This window comes from Thalassophryne amazonica, chromosome 10 (assembly GCF_902500255.1).
Source record: "Thalassophryne amazonica chromosome 10, fThaAma1.1, whole genome shotgun sequence".
NCBI lineage: Eukaryota > Metazoa > Chordata > Actinopteri > Batrachoidiformes > Batrachoididae > Thalassophryne > Thalassophryne amazonica.
The window spans coordinates 71,191,136-71,206,060 of NC_047112.1; the positions used below are offsets into that span (position 1 = coordinate 71,191,136).

The window sequence follows — 14,925 nt, forward strand, 5'->3', positions numbered from 1 at the left end:
GAGTTTTACAGCCAAAATCATGACTGAGTGCTAAAGTAGGCGGTTGGTGGGTGTGTTTGACCCCTTGTCCTTCAGCAAGCCACTGAACCCCAAACGGTGTGCAGGTCAGCGCATGTATGTGTGCTGCTCCTCGTGTCGGTGCACGAATGTAACTTTGTTTCTTCAGGTAACCGAGTCTACCAAAATCTTTAAATGTAACACTGTAGCACTGATATCGATGTGTTTATGGAGATCATTCAGTTTGAAATCTTCATCAAGTTACCAATGAGAAAGTCAGGGTGTGTGTGTGTGTGCGTGTGCATGTGCACGTGTGCGCACCTGTACAGGACCAGGACTTGGAGATGTGCACATCCCCAGTCCCCACAAAACTGAAACTGTTTAACTTCTATCTCTGTTTAAGTAAGTCCCTTTGGCTCAGGGTCACCACAGCAGATCTGAGGTGGAGCTGCCTGTTGATTTGGCACAAGTTTTACACCGGATGCCCTTCCTGAAGTAACTCCATATTACATGGAGAAATGTGGCAGGGGTGGGGTTCCGGACTGAAACCAAGTGTGCCACCACTGTCCTAACTTATGTCAAACTTATAACAAATATCTATTTTACTAAACTTTGTCTAAAAGGTTTTTTTTTCTTTTAGACAAAGGTCATAGGTCAAAGGTCAAAGTCAGGAAAAATCTTGGAACATTGGAAAAAATCCCTATCTTTAACAATTTTCAAAAATTCATGTCTGTCAAAAATGATGAAATATCTGTCATATTTGACAGCATTATGTAGGATGGGATCCTTTATGGACGGATCCAGATCTGATCCAGATAGTGGATTTTGTGGACATTTGAATTAAATATTGAAAAGACTATTTGATGTACATTTTACATTATATCTAAATCAAAAGTGCCTCAATCACTCAGATTTGTGACTGAGGTGCAGATATTTAAACATTGAAAAGCCCCTTTGATTTATATTTTTTGTGTTATATATTTTTTATGAAAAGTCACTTCTAACGGGAAAATTTTTTCCAAGGTAAAAATGTGTGGAATTGGAAACTAGTGTTGGCGGTGCTCTAGTTTATGATGCAGCAGAGGTTGTGGCAAGGGGTTAGTAAACTTGAAAGGTTCCTTGTTCAAAGCTCACCCGCCCCCCTGCCACATTTCTCCATGTAATATTGGAGTTGCATCAGGAAGGGCATCCGGCGTAAAACTTGTGCCAGATCAACTAACTGTTTCATTATGCACTCTCCACACTGGCACATTTCTCTCGGCTTCCAGGCTGCAGTTACTTGCCGACAATGCGCCAGTTTACGCACGCACGCACACACGCACACACACACACACACACACACACACACTGCGAAATTTGCGTGGATAATGTCTGATTTCTCCCACTGAGGGGGAGTGGCCTGCCGGGGGAGGGGGGAGACGGGATTTAACGCAGCGTCGAGAGGGACAGAAGCTCAGCGCCTTTCAAGATGGATAAAAACGAGTAAGTATTTAATCATCCGCAGCCTCATTAAGCGCCCGATTGCACTGTTGTTTTAGCACGAGCTCGGCGCGTGACGTGCAGAGAGCCTTTGATGATGGATTCAATAAAGTATCACCGTGAGGTAAACGTACGCGCGGCTCGCGAGTTTGCAACAACGCAAATACACAAATCCTGCAGCGCAGTGCGCCCGCTTTCACATCTAAGTACTTTACGCTTTGTTTTTTTTCCGCGATCAGCGATCGTTAATGTTAAAATTCGGCGTGCACGCGCGTCGGGAACGTGTTCTGATGCTGTGTGTTTTTGTTCGGTGCACGGAGCGCCTTCAGAGGCTCGCCGTGCGCGTTTTAAAATGGTGTCTGTGTGTGATCGGTGATGTTTCCACATTCATAAAAGCCGGTGGCTGTAAGTCTGACTGACAGCGAGGCTCCGGAGAGACGGACGGACGGACACGGCGCCGCCATCCACAGCAATCGCAACACACTTTCAGAAGGTTGGCATTCGGATTACTTCTATTTATCGATTGCTGTCGCTACTGCTTGCTATTTTCGTATCATTTTTTTGCATCTAGACTAACGTATGTTTCCGAGTCTATGCGGCGCGTCCACACAACAAAACAAAGTAGAAAGAAGTTCCGGTGGATTTCAAAATAAAACTAGAGCACACGCGCTCGTAGAGCGCAAACCTCCGCCACCACTAGTTTACAATTCCACACATCGTTACCTTGGAAAAAGTTTCAAGGCCAAAGTCCTGTTAGAAGTGACTTTTCATATCCTAAAATATAACACAAAATATAGATCAAAAGGGCTTTTCAAAGTTAAAGTCAAATATCCACTAAATCCACAGTATGGATCAGATGTGGATCAAACAGTCTGTTCATTGAGAGTGTCAGTCTGCAGCTCACTTTCAAATATGAGAGTGATTGGGACAGGTCTGATTAAGATATAATGTAAAATTTACATTAAATGGAGTTTTAATTTTAAATTTAAATGGCCACAAAATCTGTCATCTGGATCAAACTTTCTCAGTTGATAGTGAGAGCCAATCTGCACCTATCAGGATATGAAACGTCAGTAAAAATTTCATAATGATATATGAAAAGTCGTGGGCTTCAGGCTGTTCACAAACAAACAAACGGGTAAAAACATAACCTCCTCTGACTTCATTGGCGGAGGGAACTCTTTGTCAATGAATAAACTCTGTAGTTCAGGCTGTACAATATTCCGGAGTAATGTTTGGATAGTTAATGATTACGAAGCAATAATTCTGTTACACTTTTTAACAAGTTAATATTCATTTTGTTGAGTTTGAAGACATTTCACACTTTCAAAGCAGCACATTTCTGCAGTTGCTGAGTGAAGAAAATGTGTTCATAAAACTAAAACCACTTACAGAAGTGGAACTCCATCAGTGGTGTAATTTACTCTGCATGTCAGTTATTCCTCTCAAAAAAGAACTCAAAAGGGCAAACAGTTTTAACCAAACGTGGGAGAAATGTTCTTTTTTGTGTGTGAACTTTTAGAGCAGATCGGTCAAAAGTTGACAAAAATCTTGTTTTGAAAAATCATGTTTTCTGGGCAGCACAGTGGTTTAGTCCTCCCACATCCAGAGACATGCAGGTTAGATGGACTGGAAACTTTAAATTGTCTGTAGGTGTGAATGTGTTTGTTTGTCTGTGTGTGTGACCCTGTGACAGACTGGCGTCCTGTCCGGGGTGAACCCGCCTCTCGCCCTGTGACTGCTTGGATAGGCTCCAGCCCCCCGTGACCTGTAACTGGAGTAATGTTGAAGATGAGTGAGTGTGAGTTAGTAAGTCATTTTTAATCAGATGTTTTGAGTAACACTGTGGTAACGTGTATGGGGCCATTAATGTAGCAATAATATTAGCAAATGTGTGTGTGGAGACGTGTGTGTCTGTCAGTCCGAGTGTGCAGAAACAGATTTGCAAATGTGAAAAGAACCCAGTGGAACAGGCTGTTTCCACTGTGTGCTCAAAATAGTCACTCCAATATTTTTGTCTGATTTATATGATAATTAAAGTAGTTTTACTGTTTTTTTGTATTTTGCATTTATAACTAGAAGCACTCAGAGAGCGCAAACCTCTGCCAAGGCCATAGGGTCACTGACGTCACATGGAATACCCTTTGGCAAAGAGACTTAATCCACTTTGTTTCATGTATCTACCATCATGTTTCAGATTCAGTGGTTAACCCTCTGGGGTCTGAGGGCATTTTTTGGACAGTTCACTCACCTGGCATAAATGTTTTATTATTGCTGTTAAGTGTAATAAAGGTTTACAATCAGAAATAAGAAAGGAAAAAGTAAAGCGGAAATAATTTTCCACATACGTTTATTCAAAACACACAGCAAACTATAATAAACTAGTAACACATCACTCCTAAAAACAATCTTTGGTGTGTCACATGAGGTGAATCTGCCCTACGAAAACCATGTGATTGTGAACCAATTTTGATTGGACACTCACATTGCTCACGTCATCACACAGCTTCTATGAGGAATACAAAGATGGTGGACTGTGGCTCGAAAGTCCGCGGAAATAACTTTTCAGGAAAAAAAACTAAGTTTCTATCTCATATCATTAAAAAGTTATTTATAATTTAGTAAAGCTTGGTCTCAGCCATCGTATATGACGGCGTCGGCCCCAGAGGTTTAAACCCTTAGATCTTCAGCAAATGTATTTATAAAGAGAAACTGCATGAACTACACAAGGTTTTTATTTTCTAATAACAAGTTTATTCAGTGAGGAGAAACGAATGCTAAATTATTGTTGTGTCGTAACTTAATTTTTCAGCCTTTGTGACCCGTCTTCATGAAGTTAGATGCAAAAATGTTGAAATTGGCCCTATCCTGCAATGATAAAGAACCCTTAAAAAAATTTCTGTATCCGGATCATGTTCCGGATCATTACCAAAATTTAATGGCCAAGATACACCCCTGGTAAAAATTTCATTGAAATCTGTTGAGGATTTTTTGAGTAATCCTGCTAACAACCAACCAACCAACCAACAAATAAACGGAAGCAACCGAAAACATAACCTCCTTGGCGGAGGTAACAAATTATAACAGTTATAACAAATGGTTACTTTGAGGTACTTGGATCAGCGCGTGTCAGCTACAGAATTTGGCCACATTTCTTGTTTCTCTGGGTTTGATCCAGCATGGAGGTGCCTCAGTGTTGAGGCCCTTAACAACTGGAGAAGGCCAGGGGGGCGCCCACATTCCACCTGGTTGCAGCAGACAGTCACCTGGTCCATTACACCTCTCGCTAGTATCCATCTGCTTCACTGGTTTGTCATCCAGGACCCAAGTAGTTCTGTAGTGAAGTGGATGCGTTGACATGCTGCACCAGTGTCATGCTGTCTTTTCCACATCCTAATCTAGAAGCTGATTGGTAATTTTCTGCAACAGCTGAGATAGTGGAGCACTCCCATTGTTCAGTGTGCACCATGGCAGCCAACCAGCTCATCAACAGTGTGCATCAGTCTGGCTTTAGTGCCGATGCAGTGATGACAGCCAGTGTCAGTTATCACTCCACGTCCCAGTCAGTGCTGCAACAATGCCAGTTTAAAATATATATATCGCTCTCCTTTGTTTCAAAATGCAATAAGTCTGTTTCTGATGAACAGTGTGTGTGATACGCCTCTTACCAACCAGTCAGGTTGCAATTTCCACATTGTATCATAATAATACTAATAATAATGAGAATTATTTTATTTTTAACAAATAAAACATTGTTCAATCAGTATTACTCCAAATGTCCTAGTTTTCTGACTACAATGTTGCATTAAATGGAATTGATGTAAAAAGCTTTGTTTACTTAAAATAAATAAACAAACTGGTTTTCATGCTATGTTTGCACCAGCGGGACCCAAATTTGCGTCAATATTTCAAAGTTTCCTAGCGGGAAGAGGGCATGTCTCTGGAGCGCATTTCGGACCTCACCCCATGGGGTCATATGACACCCTGTGCAGGACCAGACCTCACCTCACTCCATGATTTGCATAACCAAGTGATAAATTGGTTGCAAGACCAGCAGACACTCTGCACTTTCAAAAGTCTTGTGTGGTTGTAGAATTCCAATTTGGTCCAAGTCCATTTCTGGAATTTTCTGATTTGCATACTGCACAGCTCAAATACACAAAAATATTGCCCAAACACAGCAGTGGGTAAAACAAATGTGAGTAGGTAAATGTGAGATAATGCATAATTCCCTGAATTTAAAAATACTTGAAAACTAGAGCACCACGCACGTAGTGCACAAACCTCTGCCAACCTCTGCCATATTTTTTTCCCTCTGCTTGGTCTAAAAAAGTAACCGTTACTGACTGCCACAATTTTTTTTCCTAATTTCTTAGTGTTTCTTAAAGCCAGAAAGATGCCATTTGAAATTACTTTAGTTTTGTGTCATGTCTGTGATCTGCTTTTTTTCCTACAAAATTAAACAACTGAATGAACATCCTCCGAGGCCGGTGATTCCATAATTATTGCCAGGGGTTGTATATATAAAAATTGGGAGTAATTATTAGAATATCACATACTTAAAGTGGGAGGAAAATTTTCACCTCGGTGAAGCATCAAGCAATACTTTTACTTTCTGCTGTATGATGACATGCACCCTAATGACCTTAAAAAATAACTGCAAACTTCTAATAGTTATCACCCTTCAACTTCAGATTAAGCTGATCGAGGTCGTATTATTGTGAAGTCGGGATAATATTCTCCACTGTTTTTAAGTAACTTGACACAGTCCTAACTTTTTCGTGGCGGATGTAGCTGTCACGACGGTTGGACGCAGACAGGTAGTGATGCGGCTGAAGTCCCCCGGCGGAGTGATCTGCTGGTCGACAAAGAACCGTGGTCTGTCGCTCGGTCGCTGTTGTTAGCAGGCGGCGGCAGATGATCCTTCCCGGTGCCGCATGTCGTCGCGCGGCGGAGACAAAAGGCGACGGACCTGCCGCCCCTAAAAAACCAAACCAAAAAATAACAAACTAAAACATTTCCTACAACACAATTCAACGCTGTAACTGTAGCTGGATTGTTAATCTGCTGGCGTGGCAAATGGAGAAGAAAAGGTGGGAATGCACAGCTCTGCCCAAGGGCTGGAAAATGGAAGAAGTGACCAGAAAGTCGGGTTTGTCCGCTGGAAAAAGCGATGTCTATTATTTTAGGTACTAAAACAAAACGAGGGTTTACCACATTTAACACAACTTGGAGTGTGTGGACACAGACAGGACTAGTAAAAAACGGTGGCGGTGTTTAAAGTTTAGTGAAGGGAGGGCGGTCGGGCTGCGCTGCAGCGGGGCGCCGAGGCCAGCCAGGCCGCCTCCGCCTCACCGCGGCCCGGGAACGCGGCTCGCGCAGCTCCCGCGCCGGGGCCTCCGGCACCGAACACATCTCAGCTAAAATGCTTTTTAACTGCCACTGAAGTCAATGAACAATGTTTCCATTTAGCAGAGGAGAAGAGCAAGATGAGGAACAGAGGCAAGAGAGGGGGGAGGCGGGTCGGTTGTATAGTTTGTGGTAGGCTAACTGTCAATCATCCTGCTGTTAACTGTGCTTTGTGACGCAACAGACATTTGCATGAGTTTGCTCAGCACGTGTTCGCCCCCTTTGTTGGTCATTGCTCAGGCTAAAAAAAAAAAAGTGCAGTGACAATGTTTCCATTCTCTGAAACGTTTACCTTCTAGGATTCTTTTAGTTTTTAACAGAGTATCTTGTCAGAAATGGTTAAAACAGGTCATTTTGCTATAATGTGATCATCTTGTAAGAGATTACTGGCTTTATCCAAAATTGCATTCATTTCACAAAGTGTTGTGATCTCTGTCATTGCCTACGTGAATGTGCTCTGCTTTGGATGTTTCGCTGTGTTGCATGTTGCAGCGTTTTGTGGTTTGTAGTTGTTGTTTTTCGTCTTGTTTCTGTCAGAGTTCAGTGTTTTGTGGGGTCCTGCCGCTGTAACTAGATGACTAATATTATTGTGTGTCTGCTTCCCCGCTAGTCCATCTGGGAAGAAGTTTCGGAGTAAGCCTCAGCTGGCTCGTTACCTTGGTAACCAGATGGATCTCAGCTCCTTTGATTTCCGAACGGGGAAGATGCTGATGAGCAAGCTGAACAAAAACCGCCAGAGACTGCGCTATGATAACAACAACCAGAACAAGGTGAGAAATGCCAACCGCTGAGTGTAGCTCATAGCTGATGGACGTCTGAGCAGGTCACATGGTGTTTTGATGGTAACACAGTAACAGATCAAGTACTGCAGGTGACACACCCACACACACGACCACTTTATGCACACGAGAAGAACAGGACAGTCTTCAGTCACAGTAGAAAGCCCAAACACTTGGAAAGATGACCCACACAATGATACATTCCAAAGGCAGAAAGGAAATATTTGTGATGTAACACTTTAGTCGGGACACATTACAGATCTAATAAAGACACAAGGAGCCTCATTAATGAAACTGTAGAATTAGGACTAAAACTGTGTACACACAAACTCACCACTTATGAAGATGTGTATATGTGTGTGTTCTCCTGCATAAATCTCAGTGGTAGTGGAAGCATGCGTTTTTCATGTTTTATTGCAACCCTAATTAAAACATATGCACATATACATGAAGGGGGTGTTTATCTCTCCATTATGAAACGATACATGAGCTATCATGTGATTCATGAATGATACCTTTTATTATAGAACGATTTGATGCAACTTCATGTGATAAAATTCTTTGTTTAATGTCGACTTTCATTTTCTACAATAAATTAGAATAAGCTAAAAGTTGCATTACTATCCTTTAAGTACATATTTCATGAAAAAGCAGGGACTTTCTTCAAGTTTTTATTACTGTGCTGCACCACATTTGCACAGCATAACTTTCTGAAGCAGTATGGCAACAAATTATGAACTCAGCCTAAAGTTCAAATTGGTGCACGTATCCATGATATCACATACTGCTATCGGATATGTTGATTTTGTTTTTACCTCACAAAATTAACATTCCTCTCAATAGTCTTGTGAGAGCCTCATGACAACTCTTGAACTTTTCAGAGAGGTAGCAGCACGTATAACCCATGTATAATATTGATGCAGAGAAGACACGCACATCCAAAACACATAAAGGGCGTGCTGAATCAAGAAGAATTCTACCAAAAACAGAAAGATCCGCACTGCCACAGCGCTCCAATACGAAAAAGTTTATTAATGAAAATGTGATGTTTTGGGCGAACTGCCCTTCCTGGTCTAAAGAAGGCCAGTTTGCCAACAAGGAAAACACACCAACCAACCAACCATACTGAAAGACATCCACCTCTGTCCAGCAACTTCATGACTCCTTTAGCTCAAAGGTAGAGTTGACATAAATGTCACAAGGGAATTTGTCAGAACATTTTATGTTTTTACCAAAGACACATGTACATCAGATGGCTGACTCCAGCAAGACATTAAAAACCTGGATCTTAGTTTTGATCCTTGACAATTACAAACCCACACTCTCTGACTCCTTACTTGGCATCTGTTTTGCAAAGATCATATCATTGTCCACAAGTCAAGGTCCATAAACCTCTCCTCACTGAAATACATCTAAGCTGTTGTACTCTACAGCCCTACCCAACACCCAGTCCGTGCAAGCATTAAACACCGTATGAGCCAGATTTGAGTGCACTGAAGTATAAGACTCTTCTCTCCACTCTGCACATTACCTGTCAAGTCACTGGAGACCCCACAAATTCTCAGGATGTCCCACAGAGAAATCCAGTCAACAAACTCAAACACTGTGAGAAAATCAGTGTCAGTTGCAAAGAAACTTGTCCAGTGTTGTTGATGGTTTTCCATGTGACAGTGTAGATGAGGTGGATGGTTCTTTGTGTCTGAAGTCAGACTCCTCTCATCACTGAACACCAAGTAACTGTTAAGAATAATGATGCCTATGGACTTGACATTTTTCTAGTGTATTTAGAACCTGAAGCAATCGTCTTTTTTTTTTTTTTTATGTAGACCACTTTAGGCAGGGGTGGTGGCCAAGTGGTTAGTGCGCTTGGTTTCAGTGCGGAAGGTTCCTGGTTTAAACCCCAGCTCTGCCACATTTCTCCATGTAATGTGGAGTTGTGTCAGGAAGGGCATCCGGAAGAAAAATTGTGCCAGAATCATCATGCAGATGGCAACCTCGAGTGAAAACAAGAGAGCAGCCGATGGGTCTTAGTTTCACTAATGTAGACCACTTTCATAGAGCTCAGGCTTTTCATTCTGTTTTGCACCTTTCTGTTGGACTTGATTAATATGTTCATGAGATCGATTCCAACTCCTTTTAGTCCAAACAGATGTCTGTAAGATCTCCAGTGTACGACACTCAGTTGTTTTGTCTTGTGTCCTTTCTGTTGTCTTTAAGGGTAAACCTGACTTGAACACATCACTCCCTGTTAGACAGACAGCATCCATCTTCAAGCAGCCAGTTACCAAAGTTACTAACCATCCCAACAACAAAGTCAAGACTGACCCTCAGAAAGCTGTTGACCAGCCCAGACAGGTGACCGTCTGTCTGTCTGTTATTCAGCATCCTGTAGAACCACACATACACAGAGAGAGTGGAGTTATGAATGTGGAAAACATTAGATTGGACTTTTTTCAGAAAATGATGATTATAAATGATGTTTCTGTTGAAACGCCATGTTTATTTTTTGTGTTTTTGGTCCACAGTTATTTTGGGAGAAGAAGCTTAGTGGTCTTAATGCTTATGATATTGCAGAGGAGTTGGTGAAAACAATGGAGCTGCCCAAAGGTCTGCAGGGTAATGGACAGATTTTAATAAGATTTCTTCAGATGTTTGTTTTTTTTAAGTGTTCTTTTTCTCCTTTTTTTCGCCTTTTCTCCCTTCTCTTTTTATTATTTCTTCTTTCCTCCCTTTGCTTCTTATTCTTAATAATTATCATGATTCTTCACTAGTATTTGACAACAGAATGGAACATTTCTGTTTGGATTTTTTTTAATGAATTGCAAATGACAGTTAGATGAAAGGAAATATTAAATGCTGATGATCACCTTGATTTGGATCCAAGATTTAATTATTATGGGAAATGGACTTCATTTATAAAGCGCTTTTGCCCTGGGAACTACTTGGGGATTAAGGACTTTGCCCAAGGGAATTGAGTGATTTTTTTTTTTTTCTTTTTTTTTTTCAGTCTGACAGGGATTTGAACTGAGGACCCTCTGGTCACAAGGCCACCTCTTTAACGCCTTGGCCATCACCTCCCTTATATTACAAATCAATCCCCTTTTGCTTATAAAACGTAGACCTTCTTTGAGCCACTGTAACATGAAGCTGTAGCTGGTGAAACAACAGACAGATAGTTGTTCTCTGCCTGCTTTCTTCAGTTACATCCACAGACGTCACTGGTGTCTTGGAAGCTCCTCTCACTGGTCCACTGTGATTTTGACGTGAACCTGCCTGAAAACATGGCAGTTATTGTGCTGTTTCAGTTTATGACTGGTTCTTTTAAATGAGCTCCAAGAGATACTCATTGAATTGTAAATGTTATTATATCAGGAAGCAGTAAACACTGTTAGGAAAAGCAGCTTTGTCCGTTATCTCTGATAACCGCTCTGCTGGACTCTCAGGTGTTGGTCCAGGCTACCCCGACAAAACTCTTCTGTCAGCTATCGCCAGCGCGCTCCACACCAGCGCCGCTCCCATCACCGGTCAGCTGTCTGCTGCTGTGGAGAAGAACCCGGGCGTGTGGCTCAACACGGCACAGCCGCTATGCAAGGCCTTCATCGTTACGGACGAGGACATCAGGTGGGCGCGCTCAGGACAAAAACGCCACACACGTCATCACCGGTGTTTTGTTTTTTGTTTGGTAGCCTGCTACAGGCTGTCACTATCCAAAATCACAAAGGCATATTAAAACACTTTTTACAGTACAGGGCACTCAGAGAGTGACAGCTGGACCTTATGTGTTTGACACAGTCACACAGAAAAAATGAGAGCACCGCGCTGGTACAGCGCAAACCTCCGCCAACACTCGTGTCCAGTTCTCCAAAACTTTTACTTTGGGGAAAAAAAATGTTCAAGGTCAAAGTCCTGTTAGAAGTGATTTTTCATAAGATAAGTTAGATGTGATCAAATGTCAGGAGGATGTATTTAGTTCATGCACTTGAATCAGGGTTTTTTTTTTTTTTTTGTGGTGTTGTCAGGGGGTTTTTTTCCCCAACTTTTTGGGTTTCTGAATTCTTTTTCAGATATTTTTCACAGAACATTGCTTATCTCTGCTGTGCACAATGTGTTGATGCTTTTTGGCACTTGGTTTCTGACTGATAACTGGAAGACAAACAGGCATAAAATTGGAACCTCCATCCAGTTTTAGTGGTGTAAGTAAATCCAGAACAGAAAAGTGAGAGTGAGGTACTTTTGATTGAGATATAATGCAAAATGTGCACCAATTGAGATATAATGCAAAATGTGCACCACAGGGGCTTTTAAATATTAAATTCAAATGTATACAAAATCCACAATCCAGATCAGATCCTGATCATACTTTGTCAGGTGATAGTGAGGTGCCACTCTGCACCTCACTTTAAAATATGAGAGTGACTGGGACACGCTTGATTAAGATATAATGTAAAAAATATACTTTAAATGGGTTTTTTAATGTTAAATTTAAATGGCCAAAACAATTTGTAATCTGGATCAGATCCGGATCAAACTTATGTCACTTGATAAAGGATACCATCCTACATAAGGGTCACATATATGAAATAAAATTGATCTTGTTTGACAGAGTTAAGAATTTTTTGAAATTTCACTCTATGTTAAAGATAGGAATTGTTCCAGTTTTCCAAGATTTTTTTATTTTTTTATTTTTATTTTTTTTTTTACTGGCTTTGACCTGTGACCTTGAAAATTGAATCAGTTCTTGCCTGTTAGGATATGAATCTTCAGTAAAATGCCATAATGATATATAAAAAAAATTGTGGGCTCCAGGCTGTCGACAAACAGACAAACAAACAGGGGTGAAAACATAATTATTTGTGATTTAAGTAACAAGTGAGTTTAATGTAATCTCTTGTTTAATGTAGATTTCTATATTGTACTACAAAGATCAGTAAAGGTATGAAAATGTTGATGAGTCCAACAAAGAGAATTGCAAACTGTGTAATCCAGTTGTGGTCTTTTGTGGTGAATCTGTTCAGAATTTGAATAATCCATAACAAACGAGCTGTAAAAGCTGTTGGTTGATGATTAAAAACAGGTCAACTGCCAAGTGTAACGGTTTCCTGTTGTGTAGGAAGCAGGAGGAGCTGGTGTACAGCGTGAGGAAAAGGCTGGAGGAGGCACTGATGGCTGATATGCTGGCACACGTGGAGGAAGCTGCCAGTGAAGGAGAAGCTCTGAAGGAGGAGGGCAACAGTCATGAAGACACAGAGAGTGTATAGCACAGGTAGGCCGCCATCACAGGGACGGGCTGCAGGGCCGCTGTCAGAGAGATGGGACAGCTTTGACGCACAGGTGCAGCATGCTAAGTGACATACAGAAAAATTAAATTGAATTCAAATCACTTTGCAAAACCATGTGATGTAAATGAAATGATCGCAGTGGTGAAAATTAGGCCCAATCAAGGCATTGTGTTTTTGATTGATCGGTATCTGATTAATTAGACACATGTCTTGGGTCAGTCTGCACTCTCTCTGGCTGCTAGTTTATCAGCATCAACACACGGGCTGCCAATCAAGGTGGCCAGGCCCCTAATGTTGGGAGAACTGAGCTTTGTTGCATCGTGAATGTGATAATAAACATGATGATGTCTGAAAGAAAATACATATTGAAATTGTATCACTGCCTTTGAACTTGCATGTATTTTAATCTAACGTGTTTCTATTTCAACATGACCTTTAAACAATTCACTGCTTTTATTTAGTTTATCGTTTACATCATGCATTTTGACCAGCGGGTTTTTCTAATTATTAAATAAACTTAGCCACCAGTCTTTCATTAATGTTAATCCATATTAATTACTGTGTTCTACTTCTAGGTATTTTTCTTAATTCATTTTATGCTTTAATGTATTTGCAGTGTGTTCTGTGCCAGTGTAGTACCTCAAAGTATTAATACTCTATATCAGCAGATACTTAGTATTTGGAATGTCACTTAAATGAAGTGTTTGAAGTTGTTTGTGCTGAACAGATAGCAATCTCTCATCTTCAGTGTTTTTCTTCCTACAGGTTTTTGTGAAATCTGGAGTGATTTTCGAAGCCCACACACACACGCACGAGTCCTGCAGCAGTCCACCGCTGAAGAGTTCTGCTCCCCCGTACAGCTAACTGACTCACACCAGTACAAACTTAAAAGAAAAGATAACTGCCTTCCCTTGTTCCAAACACTGACCACGTGCCACACCCATCACCCATCCATCCATCCACCCGACCCCCACTGGAGGGGTCGCTTTGGATTCAGCACTTGTCTAATGAGGAACCACTTGGTTTTTGACCAAGAAATCAGTTTTCCCTGAATAAGAGAACTGCTTCAAAGAACTGTGGAAGGATTAACTCGAGCCTTCATTGTGCCAGAATTACACTTTGATGATGAGTAATTTCACTCGAAGGCTTCAAGTGGGTTTGCTCCCCCTCCCCCCACCCGACAATCATGTCACATCGGAACATTTTACATGAACGTTTTCAGAACTCCAGTTTGGGTGGTTTTCTTTTTTGGGTTCAGTGGCATATTAGAAGCAAATGTTTTGTCTGTGTGACGCGTCTCTTTCTTGAAATGTGTGACGCTCTGAAGGTGGTGGGATAACGTATAAGATATATAAATTAATTTGAATTTGAACGCGCGCCTTCCCTGTGTGGTGATATCTCAGAGTCACAAGTCGAGATGGACACACCAGTGGGACGCACTTCGTTGAGTCATTGGAGGAAAAATAAAAGTTTCTATAAACTACATGGGTGTAGGAACAATTTTTAAAAAATGCTGAGGACAATTTTGGTCTAATCACCCCCCCATTCCCCCCCATTTGTTGAGCCATTATTGTTTGATTAAAACAAACTGGGTTCTGTTATTTGCTGTAAATTTGAGTTTTTGTGTGATAATATAATTAAATGAGGTGCTCACTGAACCTAATGCTACTAGAAACTACAGTGAGGGCACTTATTGTATTAAGGTGGATATAATTACTTTTGCTAAGGTGTGTGTTTTTTTGTTTTTTTTAAACTGTCAAACGAACCTAGAATTGAGGTGCTTCTTAAAATAAAAGCTTAAGTTACATTGAAATATTTGCATGAGTAAGAAGTTCTTTCAGCTTCTCCCTTTTTCACTTGGGGTCGCCACAGCAGGACCGGTGTAACTCTGCAGGTGGATTTGGCACAAGTTTTACGACGGACGACCTTCCTGATGCAACTCTATGTCACATGGAGACGAGGTGGGGGGAGGGTGGGTCTTG

The 14,925-nt window shown here is 41.2% G+C and overlaps 1 protein-coding gene across 9 annotated transcripts; it reads left to right on the forward strand.

The window, feature by feature from the left end:
* The first annotated feature begins 1,405 nt into the window (after positions 1-1,405).
* Positions 1,406-14,606, forward strand: mbd3b (methyl-CpG binding domain protein 3b). 9 transcript variants are annotated; one of them, XM_034180239.1, is made up of 8 exons: positions 1,430-1,479; positions 6,952-7,017; positions 7,496-7,655; positions 9,882-10,019; positions 10,190-10,280; positions 11,108-11,285; positions 12,775-12,927; positions 13,709-14,606. In XM_034180239.1, the coding sequence occupies exons 1-7, from the start codon at positions 1,466-1,468 to the stop codon at positions 12,920-12,922; spliced, it is 795 nt and encodes a 264-aa protein (XP_034036130.1). In that variant the 5' UTR covers positions 1,430-1,465; the 3' UTR covers positions 12,923-12,927; positions 13,709-14,606. The 9 variants fall into 9 exon arrangements, with proteins under 9 accessions (XP_034036132.1, XP_034036130.1, XP_034036129.1 ...); XM_034180238.1 differs by having other exon boundaries at positions 1,431-1,479; positions 6,949-7,017; XM_034180241.1 differs by lacking the exon at positions 6,952-7,017 and having other exon boundaries at positions 1,406-1,479.
* The last annotated feature ends 319 nt before the right edge of the window (positions 14,607-14,925 follow it).

What these genes read in the sequence shown, in the direction of transcription:
- mbd3b (XM_034180235.1), top strand. Translation starts at nt 6,556, where the DNA reads ATGGAGAAGAAAAGGTGGGAATGCACAGCTCTGCCCAAGGGCTGGAAA. An exon ending in AGCGATGTCTATTATTTTAG is followed by an intron (nt 6,666 to 7,495) that starts GTACTAAAACAA and finishes CTTCCCCGCTAG; the next exon opens with TCCATCTGGGAAGAAGTTTC. An exon ending in CTGTTGACCAGCCCAGACAG is followed by an intron (nt 10,020 to 10,189) that starts GTGACCGTCTGT and finishes TTTGGTCCACAG; the next exon opens with TTATTTTGGGAGAAGAAGCT.